Genomic DNA, 26,947 nt, shown 5'->3' with positions numbered 1-26,947 from the left:
TGTCAGTTTTTCCCTCTCACCTTTTGGGTCCCAGGGATTAAACAAGGGTCATCAGACATCTGGAATTTTAAGTATTTGTTTGGGTGCTGGTACCCCATTACCTGCCACACACACACACAAGAGAAGAGAGAAAGGTCCGAAAAAACGCAGCCTTGAGTTTCCCAGGGCTCTCTGTCTGCCGGAGCACCTGCCAGGAGCCAGGACAGGCTTCTCACGTCCTGAACGAGGCCCTTCAGGACAAAGCGGGAGGCGGCGCACGCACACGGGTCACAGTGCTGCTTCCAAGTCTTGCTTTAATCTCTGCAGTCGGCTACAGTGCAGTAAGACATGAGGATAACTTTCCCTAACACCAGAGATCAACGGCACAGTTGGACTGACTCGGCCTAACAGCTTATTAATCCCCTTAGCATTTTTGAATTCAATTAAAGCTAGTTTATCTTCAGTGTAAAAACTTGGAGGTATAAACAAACGCCAGGTATTATATACAGTAAGTTATTAATATACACTTCCAAACTTGCACAGTGCATTTTAAACAAATGGTCTTATTTTATCTTTTAATGTTAAGCATAATCCACATCTCAATCTGGGATAAAAATTCACAATATATAAACCCATGGAAAGTTCTATACACAAATACAAGTTATAGAAATCTGGTTTTCAAATATAAATACATAAACTGTCATGACCATACAGGTTACAACAGCTTGTTTGCTTTTTCTATTGTGATTTAAAAAAAAATAGAAAACTATTTCAATGCACATTCAACTGCTATAACAAGGGTCATGACCTTGTGCCTTTAAACCATACCTTGTGAAGTATACAACATCATGGGAGGCATTTTTGGAAAGGAAATCACTAAGACTGTAGAAGCCACCATATAAATATTCATGTTATAATATGGTAACAAAAATAGTTATCTCTGCTGAGTATTTGAGAAGTAGACAGACAGGAAGTGGCAGTTACTGATAGTTTAGAAAGCTCCAAGAATGCAAGTGAAGGTAACTAAGGAACTTGTATGTTTTCCAATTCCCTACACAAGCCTAGCACAGACCTGGCCTGAAGGCTCTTAAGGCAACCAAGACTGAGTGCATTTGGCCCTGGAAACAAAAATCCTGACCTCTCCTCAACATGCCATCCCAACACACCAACCCGGCTTGTGCCTCAGTGTGGAGGGAGAAGAGGAAAACGATCATTGTGTACAAAAGAAGATTCAGTGCAAATCAGAAAGAACTCTTGTGAAGTTTCAAAATGCCTTATTGCCCGCGAGCAACAGAAAGATTTCCTCAACAGGATCTCTCCTCAACAGCAAATGTAGATAAACGGCAAACACTTGACATGTTCTCCAATGAGGTCCCTTGCCCCCTCCCACTCTCCATGAGCCATGCCTTTTGTGAGATTGGACAGGGTTCCGTTGAGAATGATGTGATCCTTATAAAGTATACTTTCAACCCCTAAAAAAATATATATCTTTAAGACAGCAGATCCAAGGTGACCAGGCAGAGCTGAGTTTCTTTTATGGCTTTTTAAATCACTGAGGCATCCCGTGATAATTGCGTCTGACACTTGGGATGGCTTTCCTGTGAAAGCCACATTCGAGAGTGAGCTGCCTGCCCCAGCATCTATGACAGTAAAGGGGAAGGCAAGGGGAGCAGCTGAGGGGTTGCAGGGAGGCACAGTCCAGGTGCCGTGAGCCTCCATACAAAAGCAGAAGGCCAAATGCATGCTCAAAATGGGGGGCTCCAAGGAATGGGAGCTCCCCTTGGAAGACAGAGGGGTTCCCCAGTTCACTCAATCGGTCAGCAGCAAGACACTGGGACAGTCTGCACCACGGTGGGCAGTGCAGATGGCATGGAGCAGGAAGAAGGAAGATGGGAATGGCCGCAAAGGAAGAGGGGAGGTGGCTGCCACCACCTCACCTTGGTCCAGTCCAGGAAGAAGGAACTGAATGTCAGGATGAATGACACCAGTGGAATTTCCCAGCTTTTCTATGTGGGGGAGTTGCTGGAATGCGCTGTGGTGTAAGTCAAAGTATATAGCTTAATACCCCCGTCTCTCCATTTACGGACACCATGTAAAGCTGACCTTGCTCTTGTTCCCAGTGGCTACGTAATTCTCTTGGCACAGAAAAGACAGAAGGGGGAAGCTCTCACAGCAAGCTGGCCATGAGGTGTTTGGTGTACACATCATACAGGCATCAGGAGGCGACCCCAATCCTATGACAGGTCTAGCAGGAGCTCCTTCCTATGAGTACTAGAGGTGCGGCTTTAATTGCATCATTGTTCAGGACTGGGAAAGAAAAGGAGAGCCAGCTCTCTTCCGGAGAGCCAGCTCTCTTCCCGAAAGCCTCCACTGTCTCCTACACAGCACTGGACCAATACCATGACACCAGGCCAAGGAACGACTGTCCTACCCTTCTGCTCTGCCTCCTTCACAGTCCCTGAGGACACAGGTCACACATCCCCGAGGTCCACAAACTCGTCTTCTCGTTTGGCCAGGTCATCTTCCCCTCCCAAAGCTTTCCAGCCACTGGTGGGTAGCACGGGCTTGGATGAACGTCGCTGGAGCAGCGCAAAAGGGAACAGGGAGGAGAGGCGGGCAGAGTTCCGCAGCAGGCCCGGGGCCTGTGTGTGGACAGCCTCCGGTCTGTGGTGCTTGGCGTCGATCTTCTCCTGCAGGCTCTGCACTTCCTCCATCATTTCCAAGAGTTTGCTCATGGCGGCCACTCTGCCACCACCCAGGATTTGGGCTTCTGGAATCCAACGTAAGTAGCGCTGGGCCCACACCTTGATTTCTGGCCCCTCGATGTGAGGCAGTAACAGCCCGTGGTAGTCTGCGGGCTTACTATGCCAGTTCTCATAGAACTCTCGAGAACTGTCCTGGAGCTCATCCGAAGAGTTCATAAGCTTGCTAATTCTCTTCCCCAGGTTCTTGATTAAATGATCTGTTTCTTCCCTGAAAAACCCTCTTTTGGGAGATGACTTAGACTGGGTAAGTGGCAAAGAAAGTTGCCGTTGATGCTTTGAAAGAAAACAGAAAAGAGAATATCTGGGTAAGAGGCAAGGTTACAGTAATTTTAATAATAATAATAATAATAATAATAATAATAATAAAGAGCGTCATCATCCTGATGTGAGCAGTGTCCAGAGACATCAGAACTGCCATCTCAGGCCCACTCATTAAGATGCTGTAGCACATAGAAAGGACGTCCTGTTCCTGGTGACACTGTGAGTGATCTACGCATGATGTACCATCAACAAATGAAAGAAACCAGGCACACATGGGCTGCAGACAGGCACACTGGGACAGACTAGGCCTTCTGGTAAGAGGGGTTCCAATGGACACAAAGTGCTTTGGAGAACTACTGGCTTAACAGTTAATGATTTCTGTCAGTCTTGGGGCCTCTTCGAGACAGAGTCTCTCACTCCATAGCCCTGGACAGCCTGGAACCCACTGTGTAGAGCAGGCTGGCCTGAAACTCAGGATCCTCCTGCTTCTGCCTTCCGATCGCTGGTATACAGTGTGTGCTGCCACTCCCAGGACATCATTTAAAGGGAAGAAGTTTCTCTTTTCAAAGCTTAAGAGCTCTTAACTGCAGTAACATTCTGAACATCTTCAGGTATCAGTACCGACCACCTGGAGAGCTTATCCCACAGACCAAACAACCTTTTAGCCTATCAGGTACTCAGGGGCAATTCCAGCTGAAGCCATGTCTGTCTGTCTGTCTGTCTGTCTGTCTGTCAGTCTCTCTCTCTCTCTCTCTCTCTCTCTCTCTCTCTCTCTCTCGGACGACAGGCAGTGGGAACACACAGAGGCAATGGTTAAGAGGAAAGGACTAACTTGCCCAGACAGTCTTGTTTGTCAAGACTGCACAGAACAGGAAACATGAGAGCATTTAAGGTTTGTTCCTGCTTGCTAGCTTCCTCAAGCAAGGCAAGGCATTATGTTCTGGAGTACACCGTGAGAGGGTTATGAAGATAGGACAGAGGTTGTGGGTTTCATCGATGCCCAAAGGAAAAGGTACAAATGTGAGGAGGAGGAGAAGCCATTTCCTGCCAACTCTTCTGCCCCTAGGTGCTCATGCAGAGTAGGAACAGAGTGGCTGATGCCTGTAATCTCATGCTCAGGAGGCTGAGACAAGAGATCACCAGGAGGTTAGGGCTAGTAGCTTGGATTATATGTTTCATGTAGCCTAAGCAACAGGGTAAGACCTTCCCACAAACCAAGTGAGAATAGAATAAAAATATGACCTTCAGGCTAGCACTCCAGTTTTCAAGCGTATTTCTACTGTGTATCCTCATAAAAAAATTTTACAAAGAAAATAGTTCCTGATTATGGAATAAGTAATAACAATAAAAAATATACACACAGGCAAAGTTACCCACAACAGCACAACTCAGAGATGCTCAGACCCTTTGCCTCTCCATCTGGAGATGGAAAGGATGAAGATAAGTGGCCTCTCTTCTCCATAAGGACCAAGGTGAGTCAGGCAGGAATGTGGGATAAAAAAACCCCACAAGGGAGCCTAACTGTCACCAAGTGTTGCCTGGTGTTGGAGGCCTCTGCTCACACCTCCTCCATGTGGCCTCTCAGCATGGTGCCCAAGCCCAGCACCCGGTGCTCACAGGAAGGCTTCCAAGTCCCTTGTTGCTCACCTCCAAGGCTGCCTCATTTACACAAAATGCAATCCACTGTCTGTAAGAAGAGACGGCAAGGACATCAGACAAGGGGTACCCGGCAGCTCTGTGTCTAGCGCAGGCTGCCACCAGGGGGCAGGGCACACCAAAGAAAAGCTCGTCTCTGGCTGACTGGCAGCAGCCATCTTGCTCCAGCTACAGAAAAGGAAGTATCCGCTCTGGGCCTGAGGACAGCTAAGAGGACAACAAGGCAGGTCTCAGTGCTCAGCAGCGGACACTGCCTCCAAGCGCTGGCCTTGGCTCACCTGATGCCATCTTCCTTGGACTAGAACCCTGTTCCGACTGAACTGGCAAGGATCCTAGGGCCCCTGAGGATCAGGCAGGATAGGAAGGGCAGTGGTGGGAAAGACAATGGAATGCACGGACTTGGATTTGCCATCACTGACCAGGTGACAGAGCTGGGGTGCTGTTTAAACTGTGTGTCAGTCAGTGAACTTTGGGGTGTCATAATTAGTCAACTCAAGAAGAAATATCTAAAAGGGAAATGAAGACTTGCTGTTTGTGCTTTAGGACACAGGCTGGCAAACTCTAGTCTACAGGCCAAAGCTGGGATGACACTTGTGTAAACACTGAAACTCAGCTGTGCCCAGTGCCTACCATTCAGGGCCACTGTTCTTGCCACAACATAGAGTAGGTAGAGCTGGGAGACAGTACACGTCTTGGCACAAAGCTTGCCACTCTGTTCACAGGTTTATTAGGGAAAGTCCTGGGGCTGCAGAGATGGCTCAGTGTTTAAGAGCACCGACTTCCAGTGGATCCAGGTTTGACTCCCAGCGCCCACATGGAGGTTCACAACTGACTAAAAACCCAATTTCAGGGGATCCGATGCTCTTTCTTTCTGGGCTCTGTGGATACCAGGTACACATGTAGTATACAGACATACATCAGATAAAACACAGACTCATAAAATAAAATAGTAAAGTTGTTTGAAAAAGACAAGTCTTGCTATGAAATACATGAACCAGCACGTGCGGAGTAAAGCCTTCAAATCAATGTTCCCTTTCCTCTCCCCGACACAGAGTAAGAGGTACAATCCCATGCAACACAACTCTGACAAGAGCAGCCTCAGTGATATGTCTCATCAGAGCAAAAGCAGATTTGCTAAAGCACCACTAATGCCCCAATAACCTGAGTGCCACAAGTCCCAAGTGCACTGTATTAGAGGTAGCACACCAACAGAGAGATCCATAAAGTAGCCTTTGTCCTCACATGCACAGTGTTGGGGGAGGTGTTAAGACATGCACATCTTACTTTGAAACGTGATCCTTTCCGCTGGCCTTTGTCCAATTTTGGCTTTTCCACATAGAGAGGGTTTCTGAGCAAGGTCTGTGCTTTGGGTTCAAACTGTACTGACCAATCCCACACGGTGAGCAGAGTCAAAGGCTTGCTTTGTGTATCCAGGCTTTCCCTACCCTGCCAAAACAAGCACAGGTCACCACGGCTTCCAGGGATGGTGGAAAGCAAACACACATTCTCAGAAACGGGCTGCAGTAAGAGTTCTCTGCTGGGCTGGGAATGAATGCACATAGGCTGCGTTTCTCCAGGCAGAAAGCAGCTCTTGGCGGGGAGGGTGAGAAGGGCCGTTTTCTTCAGTGGTCTATGCAGCTACCGGCTGGGTGCTTTCACAACAACCTTGCGAGTTAACCCCTACTTTCTCAACTGGACATCTGAGGAAACTGAGGCTCCGAAAACAGGAGTGAACTGCCTGAGTGTATAAAGTTGGCAGCTGCAGGGCTGTGGAACGAAGATGCCAATCCCACTGTTCCTGCTTCCTTGTGGAACCTGGCACTTGGCAACTTACCAACTAAAAGCCAGTCCCAAGGCAGGAGGGAGCTAGATGAAGGCACAGAGATTAACAGAGACCCCTTACATCTAGAGCACAGGCTGAGCAGGAACGAAAGGGCTTTCAGGTGTAAAACCAAAGCCTGGCTACCTTGTTCCCCTGGGGTCCACTCTTGTCCCAGAACAACTCTAGGCATTAAGGTAATGAGGAGAGGGCATCTGGTCTACCTCTGAAAAGGATAACTTTTAATTTGTCTTTATTCCCAAACTCCAACATTCGCTTCCATCTTAAATATTTACTACATAACCTTGGGTTTGATGATTGCTGTGTTTCCGCTTCCTCGGGGATGGCACTAGACAGTTACAGTGTGCTGCAAAGATCAAATCCCTCCCCAGGAAGGACTAGCTGGGGATCACTTGAAGCAATGTCTGGTGCAGAGCCGGCATTGAATACATGCCATCTGTAGAACCACTGTCGTGAATCGAGTTTGAAGATGAGGCTCTTATGACACAGGGGTCTCTAAAAGGGACTCTTACCATGTTTGTATCTTTCTGATGAGGCGAATTGAAGAAGAAGGTGCTGAAAATAGGTATATATAAGCTATCTGATAAAACAGTCAGGAAAGTCTCTGTGAACTCAAATGCTGGGGGGTGCTGGTGTACAAGCTGCCAGACACAATCTAAGAAAAGCAGGAACACAGGGACCTATGTGGAAACAAAACACACATTATTTAGGAAGCCTAGGCCCAGCACGAGCTGTCCTGAGCTCACCTCACTGAACAAATAGACAATTCTTTCCATGTAATGAGCATTCTCAGGGAGACCACCGCTCTGTAAGTTGGCAGTACCTGTTAGAATTCTAGCCACTCCCCCATGACCGCTCATGTGCTGGCAAGATGCTTAGTCATCCCAGGGCCTTACATCCTAGTAATCCATGCGCTGCATGATCATGTAACTTGTGTGCAATAACCTATGCACATGTGTAGCGTAGTAACTTAAGTCCACATGCGCATGTGCTGGGGGGGGGGGGCGGGGACTTATAAAAGGTGGGTTCCACCTATCCTTCCCCTCTCTTCCTGCATTATCTCTCCATAGGCCAAAGCACCCCTTCTGTTCCCTTCCCTTAATAAAGTCTTATAGTGGGTTCTGTTGTACCTCGTGGCTTTTTTCCGAACGGTAAACAGCGCTGCTTAATGAATAACATTGTGCCGCTTAATAAAAACAGTACCTACTGTGTCAAATACGAGTATCTAAAAACCACATAATAGATGTGCACTAACATACAAGTGTCTGCACTCAGCTTTGGTGGTTAGAACACTAATTCTGAACTCCAACTAAGTGAATCCCATTCTTGTTCATAGAGTTCAGCTGCAAAAACAGGACTTAGTGATGACTGCCACTTTATGTTTTGTCAATAAATGGGGGCATTCCTGCCAGCCCAGTGATAACAGGTGGGGTGGGTTCTGGAGACTCAGCTGGAGAAGGTTCCCTTCTTTATCACCCAGTGAGGGCCCTGAAGGCAAAAGGGCGGGAGAGAAGGCAAAAGCTGCAGAATGGGCCCCTGGCCTGCACTCAAATGCTTGGTCAATGCAGAGGCAAGTCAGTCTTTGTTGGCAGTCTGTCTGCTGTGCTACCACTCCGTAGAGTTTTCTTCTTGACCCACCAGTGATCCTGCAACAGGGTAAGGCCACTACGGGGCGCTGTCCACCTTCGTAGAGATACAGGCCTCACACGGAGCTGGCGAGAGGGAGGCGGTAAGAATTCTTGGAAAGAAGACCAGCTCTACATCAGTAATATCGCGAATCATACCCGCTAGTCCCCAGAACTCCAACATATTGGTTCTGAGAGCCTTCACATCACAGATTATGGGCAGTATCACTAAGTAAGACGCAGACTAGAAGAGCCTCACTGTACAGTAAGGAGAGGGCTCTTGCGTCTGAGTGACTCTATGTGCTAGATGAACACGCCTTCTTTGAGCTTCTTTCCCAACTAGATACCGAGTCTGTCAGTCTCCCTTTCTTAAGACATGCAAAATCACGTCTTTCCATACAGTATCACCTCTCTCTGCCCGTCAAAGCATGGGAATCGCACTAGCCTTTCAACCTACTTCCTCTGAGTCCCTTCCAAGACTGAGAGATGGTGGTTTCTCTTAAGTTTGATAACATAAAGAAGAGTACAGGGGTGGTCTGAAAGAACCAGCTGGCATGGTGACAGAGGCCTGAGTCTCTCCAGGAACCTGTCAAGTCCTGAGGAGCATGCTGGGTGCCAAGCCGTTCTGCATCCCAGACATGCTGATTAGAGATCTAGAATAAGAAAAGCCACAATTCACACTACTAGCACGTTCATTCTGTAGATGATTTAACTAAATAAAGCCGGGCCCATTTTTCCTTTCACTAGTTATCAAAGAGAACCAAGGAGTCTGCATTGGTGTCGCCTAAAAAAGCACACTACAACCTGGAGATGAACTAAATGTTAACTCAGGCTGGGGATGTGGCTCTGTTGATAGAGCGCTTGCCTAGCATACTCAAAGGCCTAGGGTCCATCTCCAGCACTGCATAAAACTGGTTGTGGTGGGTTATGCCTACAACCCCAGTGCCTGGAAGGCAGGAACAGAGGATTAAACTTCAAGTTCATCCTTGGCTGCATAACGAGACCAGCCTGGGATACGTAAGACCTTGTCTAAAATCAACTCAAAACAACACATAAAACAACACTCTGAGAGGCTGAGCCTTCCATCTACAGAGAAACAAGCTGGGTGTGGTAGTGCATGTGCATAATCCCAGCTACTTGGGATGATGAGATGGAAGGCGGAGTGCAAAGCCAACCTGGGCAATATAACCACGCTCCCATGTCCAAACAGCACCGCAATGACACCCAAACCAACAGAAGAGGCTGTGACCCAGGCCGTACCTCTCCCAGCACTGCAAAGGCTCTAGCAATCGGTGGTGGTACCAGACAAGGAAACTTTACTGTTAAGAATACTGTCTGTAGCAAATGTATACACTACACATCACTAACTACGAAGTTTAATTTACAAGATTTGAGGATTCTTTCTTCCTGAGTTATTCTGTAAATAACTGTTACAAACCAGTATTTCTCCTAGTATGAAATGTACATACAGCCTTACTCTACACGAGTTAGAAGACTTTGAACACACTTATTGATAGATATCCTTGCAGCCCTGGGAAGGATTTCCACATTGTTTAAAGCATTCAAGTCATCCGAGACGAGCTGACCGGTTTGCTGATGTCTGTGCAGTATGCACTTGGACAAGCCTACATCTGAGGACAGTGACCAGATGAGGGAGTCTCTCTCCCCAGTGACAGTCTGCAGTCAGGGTGCTCACCTCCTCTTTGTCGCTCTGTCGGAGATGATTACAGCGATCCACGAAAGAATGGCAACCCATGACCCACTCCTTTTGAATGAGGCTCTGGAACCCAGTCCTGGTTCGACAGTGGGGGTCCATCATCACTTGCACCAGAGAGGAGAGGAGGCAGCAGAGATCAGACGCGTTCTCTTCTAGAATGGTCCAGCAGCGGCACCAAGGAAGAGGACAGGGTGTTACAAAGAGACAGTGCTCTCCTCCACACAGCTAAAAGCAGGGTCCCAACCCCAAGGTCTGCTGCGACTGCCTACAGACAAGGGCCACCTTGGGAGAGAGAAACTGCTTGTGGCTTGTTAGGGCGGTTCCGGCACACAGTGGTGCTAAGCAGGGACCTGCTTACTGAACAAACATGGCACTGAAAACTCCACTTTCTGCCCCTGGCATCCACCGGCACCACAGAAGAGTAGCCACACTGATGCACCAATGGAAGGAGATGAACTCTACTTCCCTTCCCTCCTGGAGAGAAAGCCCAAGTCGCCGCTCACTGCTCCACACTCAGCCCCTTCATGTCAACCCTTTTTTTTTTTTTGCATTCCCTATCCTTCACGGGCTGCTTTGTGCCAACTGACCGTTTCAGTCACAAGGCTCTTTCCTGTTCTGTCTGAGGAGCACAAAGGCGCCTGCTTCTCCTTGCCAAGCCTACAGGAGGAATTCTCCTTGGTACTGCTCCATGTGCCCACCTGGAGTGCACTTCATAAAACCCACACTGCTGACTTAGAGCAAAGGCAAACACACAGCCACAGCCATGCATTCTTCTTAGAGTCTGAAGACACTAAAGTCAGGCCTACATGTCCTATGGCTTTCTCTTTATTCCCCGCTTCCAAAAAGGCACAATTCATGTTTTTTAAAAATGTCCTCAAGGAAGGTGGTGCCCATATCCTCAGGGTTAGAGAACTAGACCTATACTCACACTATGAGCACACTTTCTTCCTGTGTCCTAGAATTACAATGCACTAAAGCTCAGGTTACACTCATCTATAGTAAACATGCAGGAACTACGTGGGGTTAACAGAGACAGATCTGTGTGTGTGTGTGTGTGTGTGTGTGTGTGTGTGTGTGTGTGCATGTGTGTGTGTGTATGTGTGTGCAGGTGCATGCAGAGGCCAGCCCAGAGGACAATCTTGTGTGTTGTACCTTGGGTGCCATCTACCTTTTTCCTACCTGGAAGACAGGGTCTCTAGATGGCCTGCAGTTCAGTAGTAGGCTAACCTTCCTGCCAGTGAGCGTCAGTGGTCCTGTCTTCTCCCTGGGGTTACAAGCATATGCTCCCATGCCCTTCTTCTATTTTTAATGAAGGTTCTGGAGATCTAACTTGGTGCGTCCAAGGCTATCTGCCGTCTAGTGCTATCTATCAGTCTCTAGCAGTTCCATCTGGAAGATAATCTTCCTCTTCATCTGAAGGTGCTGATGGCACACCTCTGGGACAGCAGTAAGGGCTTGAAAGTGAAACTGCAGAAGACAGAGAACTTGAAAGCCCAGAGGGGTGAGGGACATCTTGCTTCCACCAGAACCAGATTTCGCATGGCACAGCTCTGTAATTGGTGAATCTGGTTCTGGGCTCTCCCACCTCTCAGATCTCATCATCTTTATTAGTTATTCAGAATTCAGATAATACTCTTCTTATGTCTTTACAAAATAGTCTTAAGGTAATGCTCCCATTAGTCTGTAAGTGTCTGGAAGGAAAAGCATGGAGTTCAGTGTACAGAAGGTGCTTAATGAGAATACCCAATGCTAAGCTGGTGAGCTAGCATTAGGTGGTCCAGAAACCATAAGAAGGAACATTTTCCAATGTGCTCTTAGGAGCTACAGTAAGAGAAGCATCAGAGAAGTGATAAACACCAGGGGTAGACTCTAGGAGACAGTCCACTCAATGTGTAGCATTCTCTACAAAGCAAGTCAGGATGGAGACACATCTGTAGTTCCAGATACTTGTGAGGCTGAAGCAGGAGGCTCACTTAAGCCAGGACTTTGAAGCCAGCCTGGGCAACACAAACGGAAATAAGATCTAAGGAACAGGTAAGGCTTCAGCTCCTATCTAAGCACGCCCAACAGCACGCTCTGCTGCAGGTGGTTTCCGGGGCTTTTCTAGACGGTGTGGCACTGTCCCAGAGCACAGCAACGCCTCACTAAAGGGAGGAAAGGCACAGCCCAGCACTCACTTCCAGGGCAACCGCACAGAGCTGCCTGCACTCAGGCAGAGGCAGCGACCTAAGCATCTGCAGGTCTCCTGTGTAAAAGAGTGTCCCAAAGACTGCCAGGTAAGGACACCAAACAATCCCTTCTTGGGTCTGCCAGGTTCCAAGTGAAAGGATTTTGTTTTAAACCATAACAGTGAAACTTGAGGCAAAGGATTACGAGCTAAGGAAAAGGAAAAGAGAGGAGAAGAAACAAATTGGCTCCATACCAAAGCTGACTCTTAGACCAGCAGTGGTGGCCCACACCTTTAATCCAGAAGAGGCCGGCAGACCTCAGTGAGTTCGAGGTCAGTCTGGTCTATGGATCGAGCTGTTACACAGAAAAATCCTGTCTCAAAAAACCAAGGGTGTGGGGGGAGCTGACTCTCAGCGGATGAAACCCCGTGTGCTTTCTTACCCAAGAGGAGGACGTTCACGTTCTGCGCTTCCAGGCATTCTGTAATCTCTATCGCTTTCTTCAGGCAGCGTCTAAACATGGGGGAATGAGAACAGGAGTGTTAGCTCTCGAGTTTGCTGCTGTCGACGAGCTGAGGGGCAGCTGGAATTGCTCTTCAGCTGTCTTTGTGTTTCTTCATGCTAAAAGGCTAGAAAGGGGAAATAATCACTATTTACTGATACTCATCTGCCTATGAAAAACTAATTATGGATACACAAGAGTATACACGTACACACTTACACACTACAGGGATGGAAGTATCTTAGCTGTCCATACCTCCGCATGCACTGTGGTACTGTTCATGCTACTCAAAACACGGAGGCAACCTAGCAGTTCACTGACAAATAGAGTACAAATTTATGCGTGCACGCATGTGCGTGTTGGAATATTACTCAGCAGTACAAACAAAGGACACTCTACCATTGCAGCAATATGGAAAATCCTAGCACTTGGGAACTGAGACTAGCCTGGACTAAAAAGAAAAAAAAAAGAAAAAAAAAAAAAAAAGGTAAACGAGTACAGCTAAGGTTGGATGGGAACAGGTGTTTCCTCAGGCGTGGCACAGGGTAAGCTAGTCTCTGGCCCACATCTGTTTTGTATCTGCCTTTACTGTGTCCTTTAGTTAACAGCAACAGAGAGGAGCTATGGGTTATCAAAGGCAATATAACTTCTGAGACTCAATTCTAAACCAAAATGATGCGCTGACATTAACAGCGATTTTTCTAAAAAAATAATTTAAATAGGTACAAGCAAGAAACACATAAAGTTCAGGACAACATCTGTGAGAAATGCAGTCCTTTCCACTGGGAGGCCAGCACTGCTACCTCCGTTCCTTCTGATGGCCACAGCTTTTCCTGTAGTCTCAGCACGTCTTGCTTATTATAGATTGCACTTCTTTGTAAGCAGAGAGAATGTTGGACAATTCTTATCAAATGTAGAAAGAAATGATAAACAGGAAACATAAAATGCAGCCCAACCCAGTGGGCAGTGGTGACACACACTTTTAATCCCAGCACTAGAGAGAAAGAGGCAGGAGGATCTCGGATCTTGAGTTCCAGGACAGCCAGGTCTACAAAGAGACACCCTGGGGGAGAGGGTGCAGCCCAATCCTGAACCAAACATATGATCTCAGAATAATTAACTGACAGACTAGGTATCTGTCAATTCCTCCACAACTCAAAATTAGAAAACTGTACAATTCATATGTAAAACAATGGGTTAAAATACCTGATTATATCAAGCCAGCTGCTGCTTTCTAAGAGAGAAAACCACTTTACATCCGTGTCCCAAAATTCCGTACTGTTATCTGAAAACAGGAAAAAAATGGGAGACTTATTGTCCACAGCCACACCTGCCACAGCACACCCACGCTGGCCCCAGGCTGTACAGCTCAGGGGTTCCAAGTGAATGAACAAAACCACAACTGAGAATCCCAGTCCTGGGTCAGAGAGTAAACTCATCTACTTCAAATCTACCTTACAACATGTATCCCGTTTTGGTTAGCAGTATACAATGGTGTTTCCGTTTCCTTTAAGTGAAAACAGCTTTCTGGATCAGTCATCTTTATCATGACACCAGCACAATTAGTATATGCAATGAAAATTCAGTGTCAGCTGAACAAATCCTAAAATAGTAAAGAATGTGCTAGGCTAAGGAGTCAAAGCTGGGAAAAGCTGTCTCTCAACATGACAGACCCAGAAGGAAAGGCTGGTTTAAGAATGGGAAGAATTCAGCTGGGCATGGTGGCATACGCCCTTAACCCCAGCACTCCAGAGGCAGACTCATCTCTGAGTTTGAGGCCCAGCCTGGTCTACAGAGTGAGCTCCAGGACAGCCAGGGCTACACAGAGAAACCCTGTGTCTCAAAAAACCAAAACTGGGGAAGAAAAAAACAACAACTTCAGCAGGCTACCAAGTGTGACTGAGTCTGTCAACTTTCCAGCTGTCACTAACAGGCTGGGAGGACAAATGTGTCGGGGTTGTTGGCATTCTGGCCCAACCCTTTGCGACCCACCCTGCGTCCTGACATAAATCCTCCTTTGAGGGAAACCCCTCCCTTCTTCCTTTCCCCTTCTCCCCGAGGATGCTGTGTCTGCATGGTATGAGTAATCATGTACCGCAGCCTGCCACCACATCTGCTGCCTGCTCACCTTATCATTACAGGGGTGGGGGGGGGGGGGGGGTGGGGGCTGGAGTGGCTGGAACGCTTCTACATTTACTAACAAAATTATTTTGATTGTAAGAAACTACATGCCCAATGAGGGCTAAAACAAATTAAAGTATTCCCAGTTTGGGAGAAAAGTCGAGCAGAGAAAACCAACCAACAGTCACATTATAAATGATTATGAAGGTCAGTGGCTCCAGGTACTTCATGGTTCAAAACTTTAGAGAGGAGCTAAGATGTTCACCATGGAACCTGGCATGCTGGGGAGTGAGAAAGGAAGGAGATGGCTATGTGTCTATGTGACCATTGCAACAGAAGCCATGGGAAAACCTGGAGAGCTGGGCAGGAGCAGTAGGTATGATAGAGATAGCTGGCGCCCTGGACTTCTGCCTACAGCCTGACACTGCTTGTCAATGACCCTGGGCTGAGAGCCCCTGCACACCACCATTAGCTTTCACCTGATCCACAAGGTGTGGCTTTCCCCATTTGACAGAAAGAGTCTGCTGTTCTTACCTATCAGAAACAGCTGCTTAAATTTACAGTATGCATTCTGGATTTCCTGCAGCGACAGGAAGTTGCTTGATAAGTCTTCAGTTTTAACAATTTCGTAAGGTGGCCTGTGGATGGTCTTGTAAATTCTAGGCGTCGAAAAGCAATGTGAGGTTAGAAGAGCCAACAGGAGAGCTTGTCTGTCCAGAGCACTTGCCACACAGTCTGTTTCAGAGTCCTCATCTCATTGAATCCTCACTCAGAGCCAGTGCATGGATGTGGAAATGGAGGTCGTGGTTGGGTCAAAGCAACTGAATTACATAACCTACTCCTTCTGCTGTTCAAGCTATCGACTTTATCAAGTTTATCTTTGAGGGGCTGGAGAGATGGCTCACTAGTGAAGAGAACTGGCTGCTCTTCTGGAGCAGCTGGGTTCAGCCCCAGAGGCTCACAGTTAGCTATAATTCCAGTCCCAGATAATAGACATAAGTGGTGCACAGACAGACATCAGGCCAAACACCCACACTCATCAAAGTAAATAAATAATAGATTTAAACTTACCGAGAAACTTCTACTCCATTCAACAGTGGAACAGTACAGTGATGTACCCTATGACCTAGACTGCACAGCTATTAACACTATAGCCTCCATGCCCTCCCCAACCCCTGCCCCTTACTTCTGTGAATCTCTGAAAACAGCGCAGTTGACCTTCCTAAGGATTACGCTATACTGGCTTCCTGTGAGGTCATTAAAATGAGTGTTGTTACTCATATTCCTCCAACAGAAAGCAAGCTACCAGCAGGTAAGCAGAATGGACACCCTAGGAAGACCTATACTTACTACCTGCTCCTCACAGACCAGGAGCTAAATGGACCCAGAACAAAGCATAGAATGAGTACTGACCCATCCAAGAAGCTCTTCTGGATTTGCAGAGCACCATCATCCTGTTCTTTGGGCAGTGCTGACATCTTCAAAAGGGCACTTCCATTGTGGCAGGACCAACACCAGATCTTCAAAGAGGAAAGGAAAAGTGTTTGTCAGAATACTCAAAATCCAACAGGGAGCAGAGGAATTTAGCATTTCTGTCCAGACAGAAAAGTGTGTAACTTCAAAACAAACTGGCTGGGATAGTCAATGACCAAGACTTAGCCTTAAAAACAAAAGAGAGAGAGAAAACGGGACCAGGCAGTCAGACTCGGGTTTGTTCAGTCTAACAGCCATCACTTGGCTTTCGAGCTGGTGACTTCCATGGTGACAGCAGCACCCCTATTGTAACTTCCAGCTGGAGAGCAACTACCATGGCAGTGGAGCTTTACAGTCCAGGCATTTTGCATGAATTAAACTCACTAAATTCTCATGGTCACTTCGTGTGATAAGAATGATTATTAGCCCCATTCCCAGCAAGGAACGGAAGCTCAGAGAGCCCAGAGGACTTTCTTCCCACGTAGAACAGTGGCTACTGTCTGACTCTACAGGCCACACTCTGCAGATGGGCAGCTCAGTTCCCCCCAGCAGAGAGAGTGCCCCAGGAAGAGCTGACTATTTGACAGTGAATCTGAAACTCACAGAGGGAAGGCTCTGACAGGGTTGTGAGATGGCATAAAGATGACCAAGATCTTGTTCTACCTCACAGCTCTTCGATGGTGAGGAAGAATGGACTTGGAGGAACAAGGGGGGCGATGAGTGACAGTGAAGGACAGGCTTAGGTGGGTGCCTGGACGTTTTTTTCCTGGATACTGCTTTGGTTAACTGGGAATGATCTGAGGGCAAAGCAATGTGCACTGCTATGGGTTCTGTAGCGGCTACGTGTCTAGCCCTTGCTTTGATGACCACACTATCAACCTTGGCTGGAAAGAAATTTGAGGGGTATTGTCAGCAAGCTGGTAGAGCAGATAAAGATGCTTGCAGCCAAGCCTGACAACCTGAGTTCAATTCCCAGAACTCACATGATGGATGGAAGGAAGAACCCAGAGATATACAAGTCATCTTCCGACCTATGCACACACAGTAAATAATGAATGGATGGATGAATGAATGAAATGCCATCTTTCCTTACTGAACACCACTTCAGCCTTAACTGCCATGAACAAAGCATGCCTTGGATAAGCAAGCAGCTGCCTGGGCAGGAGCTAAAGGCCTGTAGATCAATCCAGGAGCTGCTCTGCACTCAACAGAACAGAAAGAATGTCTTGGGTTCAGGGAATACAGTGGAGTTGACACTGGGTGCACTGGGTGCCTAGAGCCTCCAATGCATCACCATACAGCATCCAGGAGACTTGTGAAGGACGGACTATGAGTTCAGGAGAGAGGACTGTCACCCTGGACATGGAAAGTGATGCCGGCTAGAGTGAGGGTCGAGGACTACTCTAGCATCTGCCCCTAAAGAGCACCTCCCTTTGTGGGGCAGGCTACACTTGTAATTCCTATGAGGCAGCAGTATTCAGACACTGGGGAAACTGAGGTGCCCTTTGTTTCTTACTCCATCCTCCAAACTACCACAGACTCCGATGCCTGCTGCCAAAGATACAGAGTAATATTTTCAATACTTAAGCAGCCACGCCCACTAGCAGGTCAGCTCACTTGGATGCAGATGGAGGACATTCTTAGTCATGACTGGATGACAGTATTCAAGAGATGAAATGTTCCTAATTATTTTAACTGCTTAGATAAGGCAAAAATGGCAGGCCTGGGGGAATATACAACTCTTGGGACATATGTAATAATAACCTTTAATCAGACTGTCTCATCTCATCTGAGGCATACAGGAAAACTACCCTTTACTTCAGAATAAATCAATACAAGCAACTTAGCCAAGTGGCAAGGATCAGAATGACCTCACAAGTCATACAGGTGACCAACGAGGAACTAGACAAGGGATAAGCAGAGGAGGGGCTAGTAATCCAGGGACAGAGCACCTGCCGAGCATGGCAGCATGGCCAGGCCCTGCAAAGGAAGAGCGGCTAGGGCAGAGAGGGAGGAGAGGAGGCTGTCTGCTCTGTGTCCTGTGCTCTCTCTCACTGCTGTCCGTGCACACCCCACTGAAGAGTTTGGAACAGAGAACTGTGGGAGATTCGGGAACATGCCTTTCTAAAGCTCCTAACAAATGCTGCTGGCTCTTCACCCCATTTCTTAGGAGAACGTTCTCCATGTCTCAGGCCCAAGGCCTGGCGAGAACATGCTGTATCTTAATTTCCCACATGGTAGGGTTGGAGAAGGAGCCTAGCTCCACATGCGTAGCTAACCCTCCTTTTTGTCTTCCCACAGACCACACCCTCTTTTTTATGTTTCTCCATGGAAGGCTGAAGCTAGGGACCCTCGCTGTCACTCCTCTCAAGCAAGTGTGCTTTTCCCAGTGTACTATGCACTGCCCTGAGACCCAAGGCCCTCGTGGGTGGCCTGCAATACCATAACCGTTTCCACTGTGTGCCATACGCACTGGCGGCACAGTAGCCCTGGTCAGTGAACCTGTGGGGGTTCAGCACCAGTCCAGACACAAGCACTTGTTAACACAGCTTGTTAATAAGTTACCACTAGTAGGAAAACAGTCCAGTTCCTTCGAGAATGTCTTTGAACAGAAGGTGGAAAATGAGTAATTTTAGGGCCAAGTGATGGCTCGGAGGGTAAAGGGCTTGTTGCACAAGCCTGATCACCAGAGTTTAATCCTCAGATCTCGAGCAGGTGGAAAGAGAAAATCAACTCCACAAAGCTGTCCTCTGAGCTCCACACATGGACTTCGGCATCCACGTCCTCGATCCCCACTAATAATACAATCTTCTAAATGGTCAGTTTTATAATCTTAACTGTGATAGATCATAAAGTGTCTGTCCTACTAAGTTGAGTGCCTTTACAAAAATTGTGCATACTTAGATTTTGGAGGACTAGCTCTTACAATACTGGAAGGAGCTGGGCAATCTGCTATGGGAGAGAAACAGCCACCAGTCTCAAAAATGAGTGGCCCAGAAGACACTGATGTAATTGTGGCACTTTGAACAGAGGGCAGCCAGCAGCTATCTAACTGGACTTGTAGTCTCAATACCCAGCCTTATGTCCACAGATAAGTGTACCTCTCACCCTCATCGGAGAAGCCTCTTTTCACAGCAGATGGTGACTGCAGCAGATCCACAGCTGGTCAAATGCAGAAAACAAGGATGTCCAAACCTAACTGATGATACATTTACAAAGGGGGAGATTTTAACTAGAGGGTCAGGACACCTGCTGGGAAATGGCTGCACCCATGAAACCTCAATAGTCGGTTAGTTGAGTAAAAAAGACCTGCATAAGGAGAATACCAGCTGACATGCCAATGTAGATGGGCCTGGATGAAGAGCTGTGTACAATCAATGGCTCCTGAAAAAGGGGAATTAGTCTTCTCCAAAGGTGACCCCTCATTGGTTATCTAATTCCAAGGGGTCAGCCATCAGCACATGTACATACAAGCAAAACTACATGGACTCAAGCAACACTAAAAAGTAGGTGTGTGAGCTGGGCAGTAGTGGCACACGCCTTTAATCCCAGCACTCGGAAGGCAGAGCCAGGCGGATCTCTGTGAGTTCGAGGCCAGCCTGGTCTACAGAGTGAGTTCCAGGAAAGGCTCAAAGCTACACAGAGAAACCCTGTCTCAAAAAAACAAAAAAAAACAAAAGAGAAAAAGGTGTGTGTACATGCATACACAGACATGTGTGCATATGTACATACACACATATATGCATACACATATGTAACACCAGTAACTAAAGAGCTCATGGATTTGAAGAGTAGAAGGGAGATGGGAAGAGCTGAGAGGAGAGCGGGAAGAGGGAAATGATGTAAATACAGTGTTCTTTGTGAAATCTCAAAAAGATTACAATTCTAAAATACTTTAAAAAGTGAATAAAGTGAGTTTATCATTTCACAGAAAGCAATTTATAAATGTTGCCAATGACAAAAAAATTAAGCTTGAGAGCAAAAAATTAGAGCTGTGGAAAATTAGTACCTGACATACTTGAACAGCTTCCTATTTTTACTCTTCCTGTAAGAGGAAGGTATTGGTAGGTCAGTATTTAGATGCGTGATTCCAAATGTGTGACAGGACAAAAACATTCTCCAAATCCTACTCAAAGGCTAAGAGAGACTGGGGACTTCAATATTAAACAGTTTTCAAATCCCTTACTCTGGCTAACCTTTGGGAAACTGTCACAGACCATGTTCTGGGGCGCTTGAGGATATTGTCAAACAACAATATTCTCAGTCTTGCTACTAACTATGCCTTCCTTTCCAAATACACATGCCTGAAGCTGGAGTTTCTCTGTGTTCTTTAACCGATCCCCAGCATACCGCAACAGACTAAATAAAAGAATCCAGCTGGCTTCTATTTCCAAAATGCTAAATAGTGGTGTTCCATTTTACTGTTTGGGATGGTTATTTTCCAGAAAAGTATGTTACTTATGCTAACATATGCTACTTAAATTTTTCATTAAAATTCAGTTTGGAAAAAAAAATTTAACAGGGTCTCACTCTAGAGCCTATGCTGTCCTCAAACTCACAGCAAGCCTCCTGCCTCAGCCTCCTGAGTGTAGAGATTACAGTGATGAGCTATCATTCACAGTTTCAACTGGAACTTCTTTCTTTCTTTTTTCTTTTTTGGTTTTTTGAGACGGTGTTTTTCTGTGTAGTCCTGGCTGTCCAGAAACTTACTTTGTAGACCAGGTTGGCCTTGAACTCACAGAGATCCTCCTGAGTGCTGGGGTTAAAGGCGTGAGCCATCACTGCCCAGCCTCAATTGGAACTTCTAATACTACACAACCCACATAAACAATAACTTTTACAGACTCACTAATTTTAAGAGTGTAAAGGTAAGTATGTGAACTGCAGCTGTCGACTGAAGGCTGAAAACTGGTGAAGTGTGATGCAGCTATACCCCAAAGACACGTTTTGAAATTCTCTGACTTAGCTATGTCTAGTCAGGGATCAGAAAAACTCACACAGAAATCTGTATTTCTGGCTTCCTCTGAAAACATTCAGCCAACAGCGTTTTAGCTGGTGCTGAAGAGCTGCCCTCCTAGGCCAGGCAGAGGGACTCTGCCCCTCTGCTAAGTCATACTTATGACCTACCCATGGGCTCTGGGTGTGTGTGTGGCTTCACCATGTCGGCTCACAGTCAGGATTCTTCTGGCAAACCAGCCTGTGGACCGCACAATACTGCCTTGTAATTCTCATTTCTTCTCCTTCTCCTTCTCCTTCTCCTTCTCCTTCTCCTTCTCTTCTCTTCTTCTTCTTCTTCTTCTTCTTCTTCTTCTTCTTCTTCTTCTTCTTCTTCTTCTTCTTCTTTTTTTTTTCCTGAGCTGAGGATCGAACCCAGGGCCTTGCGATTGCTAGGCAAGCGCTCTACCACTGAGCTAAATCCCCAACCCTTTTATTGTTTTTGTTTTTCAAGACAGGGTTTTTCTGTGTCGCCCTGGCAGTTGTAGACCTCACTCTGCAGACCAGGCTAGCCTCAAACTTACAAATATCTGCTTGAAAGGCATGCACCACCACCTGGCATCCGTTCTTTTCTAATGTGAGACAGAAAAGGGGTGGATCCAGAGAAGAGGGATGGTGGGGTGGACCTGGGAGGATTGGAGGGAGGGGGAACTATAATGTGGATATAATGTATGAGAAAATAATCTATTTTCAACAAAAGGAAAAAGTAGTGTTTAGAAATATATATATATAAAACTCTAAAGTGTCATAAATGACTCTGCAAGTATTCAATATAAAATTCACTTGGAGAATTTTGTTGTTTTGAGACAGGGTATAGCTGTGTAGTACAGGTTAGCCTTGAACTCTAGCTCCCCTTGAACCTTAGCCTGAGAATGGCATATGAGCCTGGATTTCAGGCATATATCACATCTGGCTTGTTCTTTGGGGAACTTTTAAATATAAGTACAGCTGCATGTCACTCAACACATTCTAAATACATGCTAAAAACAGCATGTGTGACTAGGGTGTAATTACACAAACTAAGATGACTATGAGTTTATTCGGGGATGTTAGGGACTTGTGCACTGGTCTGAACACTGAGAAATGTAAAGATGTGTAAAACATAGGTTACTTACAAGAAAGAAATCCCACTATGTGTAGGTCAGCTCAGGTTCAAATCAGTTAAGTGTTAAAGCGGCCGGGCCTATTATCCTGATGAGCTTTTCAACGTCTCTGCTAAAATCGTAAGAGCATTTGTGACAACTTTAGACTTGTCCCAGTGAGCCTCATGTTCAGGAGACTGCTCTAGGGAGTCCCTGTGGCATTTCCAAATTGCTCTAAGACCACAGACAGACTCTGGAGCACCAGAGCCGAGGGCTTTACGAGGACCGCTGCTAGGATGGCCAAGGTCCACTAATGTCCCCTCACCCAGGGTCCCCAATGCACTTACTGGTATGCCATGGCCCTGAAAACGCTTCACATCCTCTTCAAGAAGGGGAGTGGGGACAACAAAGTATGCTGGCAACCTAGAAGAAAGAGGTGGCATCAACTGTAACCAAGTCTTTTTCTGTCCCACCAGCCAGTTCCCAAATAATGACACAGAGACTTTGTTAATGATAAAAGCTGGGCCTTTAGCTTAGGCTTGTCTCAACTAGCTGTTGTAACTTAAATCAATCCACTGATATTAATTAATCTATGTTCTATCACATGGGGTTACCACTCTTCCATCTTGCACCTCCTGTTTCCTCTCCATATCTCCTGGCTTCTCCTGTATGCTCTTTCTTTTTCTCCCCAGAAATCCCGCCTATACTTCCTGCCTAGTTATTGGCTATTCAGCTTTTTATTACATCAATCACAGTAATATATCTTCACATAAGAGATGTAAAGTTTATATGGTTGAGAAACATAAAAGCTTAAGTTGTTTATCTAAAAAGATGTTTTAGATCTAAAAAGATACTTTTACAATGGTAATACAAGTTATGATAAAAGGCGATTTAGGTATAAAACTTTGGACTCACTAAGATAGGTTAGATAATAGAGTAGTTTCTCTGAATTTGCCAAATCAAATAGACTGGACATTGTGAATGTAATTCCTACTGTAATTCTTACTGTATATAGTTTTACTATGTTAGAGTCAAGACCTTTCCTTCTTAAGCTGCGTGATGGTGGCACAACGTCTTTAATCCCAGCACTCGGGAGGCAGAGGCAGGTGATCTCTGTGAGTTTGAGGCCAGCTTGGTCTATAGAGCCAGTCCAGGACAACTAGGACTACACAGAGAAACCCTGTCTCGAAAAAACAAACAAACAAACAACAACAAAAACTTATCCTTTTTATTTAGACAAAAAGGGCAATGTTATGGGATATTTGTATATTGTGTGAAGATGTATTTGCTGTGACTGGTGTAATAAAAAGCTGACGGCCAATAGCTAGGCAGGAGGTACAGGCGGGACTTCTGGGTAGACAGAGAAGATAGGAGATTATCTAGGTGCATGAGAGATGCCAGGGGACAAGGAAGAAGGAAGATGGGCAGCATGTGACAGAACACAGATTAATAGAAATGGGTTATTAAGTCAGAAGAGCTAGTTAAAAACAAGCTTAAGCTAAGGCCAAGCTTTCATAATTAATGAAGAGTCTCAGTGTCATTATTTGGGAGCTGTTGATGGGACTCATTACAATCAGCTTTCAGTTCGACACTTAATTCACAAAATACGAAAGCTGACATCAGTGAATTCAAGGAGGTAACAAAGAGCTACAAAAGGAACCACACTTCCTCGTTAAGAACCCAGAGATGAACTGCCACCCCTGGGCTGGTGATGAGTACTCTGACCAAATAGATTAGGAATCTGGATTTGAACCCTAGCTCTGCCTATGGCTCTGCTCTGCCTGTGGCTCTGCAGAGCCCTATCTCTGCTGACAAGGAAGGTAAATTGTTCTGCCTTCCTGGGTCTTAAGTCTTCTTCTACAAAATGAAGGCCATCAGAGATGTGGGTCCAGCTCTGCAACAGAGCCCTTGCCTAGCATGCACAAGGCCCTTGGTTTGATCTTCAGCACTGAAAGAGGCAGAGATTGGAAAATGTGGTATCTAAAAGTATATGAAGTCCAAAATCTCATCGAACAGTAACATAAACACCTGTGCTGCTTATAATTAAATTAATATGAAACTCAGTAACCATGATGACTGCAGACTACTTTATCACATACTCTGAGATGGGTATGGTGACACACGACTTTAATCCCAGTACTTGGGAGACCAGATCTCAGTGAGTTTAAGGCCAGCCTGGCCTATGTAGTGGGTTCCAAGACAGACAGGACTACATAGAAATACTCTCTCAAAACAACAACAACAAACATTTGAGGAGTGTTCCGTGTCAGACACTGCTCTAACCCCTCATGTGGGTGATTCATTGAATCCAACACCATGATCAGATATGTAGTCTGATTGATTATTGCCATTTTATAGATAAAGAAGCTGAGAAACTTAGACACCACACTGACTGAGGCTCTTTCTGGGATATGCCAAAGACCTAGAGCCATAGTGATTATTCATTATCTACAGGAGAAACTTCATCTCTACAAGAATAAGCCTGCTGAACCACAGGACATGGGGAAGCTAGATTTTTCAGAGGGATCAGAAATACATGGGTACACTGGCTTCTCCATCAACAGACCCCTCCTGACGAAGCGGTAAACACTTCTCCCTCAAAGAGTTGGAAATAGAGCCTCCTGAGACAGAAGGCGCCCGTGCAAAGGAAGTAACCAGATGGTGACTGCAGACACACTGCATGCTTGACCTCAATCTGACAACCATCAAGTCATGGAAAAGATAAATTGCAGAAAAAGAAAATTTGTATATGTATATGTGTGTGCCTGAGTGTATGTCTGTGCACCATGTCCATGCAAGTGACCTCAAAAGCCAGAAGTGAGTGTTGGACTCTTTGGAACTGGAGTTACAGACAGTTGTGAGCCATCATGTGGGTGCTGGGAACCAAACTCCAGTCCTCTGCAAGAGCAGAAAGTAGTCTTATCTACTGGCCCTCTCCCTAGCCCCACGGAAAGGTGGATCTTTAAAGCAAGGAGATCAAACACAAATGATTGCTCCATTAATCAATCCACAGGATGTGGACTAACATACTAAACATCACCAGGTGGTGTGGTCATCAAACTCCACACTATGGGAAACAATTAACAAACAGCTTGATTTCTTCAAGAAAAATATGAGGGTTTGAGAATCCACACATAAAGTAACTTAAGAAACCCATTAAGAAATGGCAAAATGCTACTCTTAAACTTTATTAACAGTAAGATTAAAAAGATGAAGGAGAGCCGGGCAGTGATGGCACATGCCTTTAATCCCAGCATTCAGGAGGGAGAGGCAGAGGTTGACATTGAGTTCCAGGCCAGCCTAGTCTACAGAGTGAATTCCAGAACAGCCAGGGCTATACAGAGAAACCCTGTCTCAAAAAACAAAAAACAAAAAAACAAAAAAAAAAAGGATGAAAGAGAAATTTTTCAAAAATGAGTCAAGAATTGGTGGCCTGGGATCCCAGCCTGGGATATATGGTGAAACCCTGTCTCAAAACAGATACACACACAAAACCAAACAACTTCTCTCCACCATATCATGAGGAAATTTTAAATACTAACTAGATGCCAAGAAAATAGTGTGAGGCTAGGCATGACACATTCCCTTAATTCCAGAATTTGGGAGGCAGAGGTGGGTGGATCTCTGAGTTTGAGGTCAGCCTTATCCTTATAGCAAGTTCCAGGCAAGTGCTTCAAAGGAAGACCCTGTCTCAAAAAACAAAAACCAACAAAAAAGTAGGGTGAATTTGAAAAGCATGATAATGGTTTCATGCTGTGTTTATTAAAAACAATCTCAGTCCTTTGTTCTTTGCAATATATACTAAACATAAATGAGATGAGCTTTGAAATTCATTTCCAAGCAATCCAAAAGAGAGACCAGTAGGTGGGGGTATAGAGAAGACAGGATTAGCTATGAGTTAATTATTGTTACACCTGGGTAATGGATAAAAGGAAGTTTGACATACACTGTCTTCCTATACTGCTTCAGAATTTGTATACTCAACCTTATGGATCATTTGAAAGGGGTGTGTGTGTGTGTGTGTGTGTGTGTGTGTGTGTGTGTGTGTGTGTGCGCGCGCGCGCGCGCACGCGCATCTCATCTGGGTGCTGGTGGCCAGAAGAGGAGGGGGTTCAATCCCTGGGGCTAGAGTGGCAGGCAGTTGTTAGCAGTCAGACACACAGGCATAGGTCAGTGAATTGGGGCCCTCTAGAAGAGCAGGAAGTGCTCTTAACTCCCAAGTCACCTCTCCAGCCCCTTACAGACAATTTGAAAAGGGCAAAGATCTTATGAGACTGTGATGTATACCCAGGTCTGTGAACCACTGGTCCTGGCTAACTAAGGCCCTCAAGTCAGTAAAAGTTTTCAGACCTTGACTTCTGAAGTTCTGAAGTACTTATATTTTATGTCCCTGCCTGGTGGGTGGACAGTAAGCCAATCTTTCTTTAGGGATAATCACTAAAGTACAAACATTATAACAGATCAATGGCTTTTAAACTCCAGATGTCCATTAAAAGCACAGGGAAGGATTAGAAAAGTACCAAAATCCAGGCTTGACCCCATGCTTACCGAGCAGAAGCTTAAAGCTCTCCGGGAATGCAGTGGCTGCAAGCTGCTGTCCTGGAGTACCCTGCTCTCGGGGTGGACTGCAGCAGCACCTGAGCTCAGAAGGGGTGCAGATCAGTCCTGCCCTAGCTGCTTGTCAGCGGCTGCAGGCCAATAAGCTCTGTGGGTGATTGAGATTCCCAACTGTGGGAAGCACTGATTGGACAGTAACTTCCCCA

The 26,947-nt window shown here is 46.0% G+C and overlaps 1 protein-coding gene across 3 annotated transcripts in view; it reads right to left on the bottom strand.

Moving 5' to 3' along the window:
- Positions 1–276: 276 nt before the first annotated feature.
- Mtmr12 (myotubularin related protein 12) overlaps positions 277–26,947 on the bottom strand; it is a 75,055-nt gene continuing 48,384 nt past the window's right edge. For all 3 annotated transcript variants that reach the window (XM_036207077.1, XM_036207075.1, XM_036207076.1), the window contains exons 8-16: positions 22,532–22,607; positions 16,048–16,154; positions 15,169–15,293; positions 13,720–13,798; positions 12,454–12,524; positions 9,823–9,995; positions 7,014–7,181; positions 5,946–6,107; positions 277–3,017 (exon numbers count right to left, since the gene is read on the bottom strand). In XM_036207077.1, the coding sequence (XP_036062970.1) occupies positions 2,451–3,017; positions 5,946–6,107; positions 7,014–7,181; positions 9,823–9,995; positions 12,454–12,524; positions 13,720–13,798; positions 15,169–15,293; positions 16,048–16,154; positions 22,532–22,607 (1,528 nt within the window). In that variant the 3' untranslated portion in view covers positions 277–2,450. The remainder of the gene's footprint in view (positions 3,018–5,945; positions 6,108–7,013; positions 7,182–9,822; positions 9,996–12,453; positions 12,525–13,719; positions 13,799–15,168; positions 15,294–16,047; positions 16,155–22,531; positions 22,608–26,947) is intronic.

Source organism: Onychomys torridus, chromosome 15 (assembly GCF_903995425.1).
Source record: "Onychomys torridus chromosome 15, mOncTor1.1, whole genome shotgun sequence".
In the NCBI taxonomy this organism is placed as follows: domain Eukaryota; kingdom Metazoa; phylum Chordata; class Mammalia; order Rodentia; family Cricetidae; genus Onychomys; species Onychomys torridus.
Note: the sequence above shows the minus strand (reverse complement) of the source record. Positions and strands in the feature narration are given on the sequence as shown.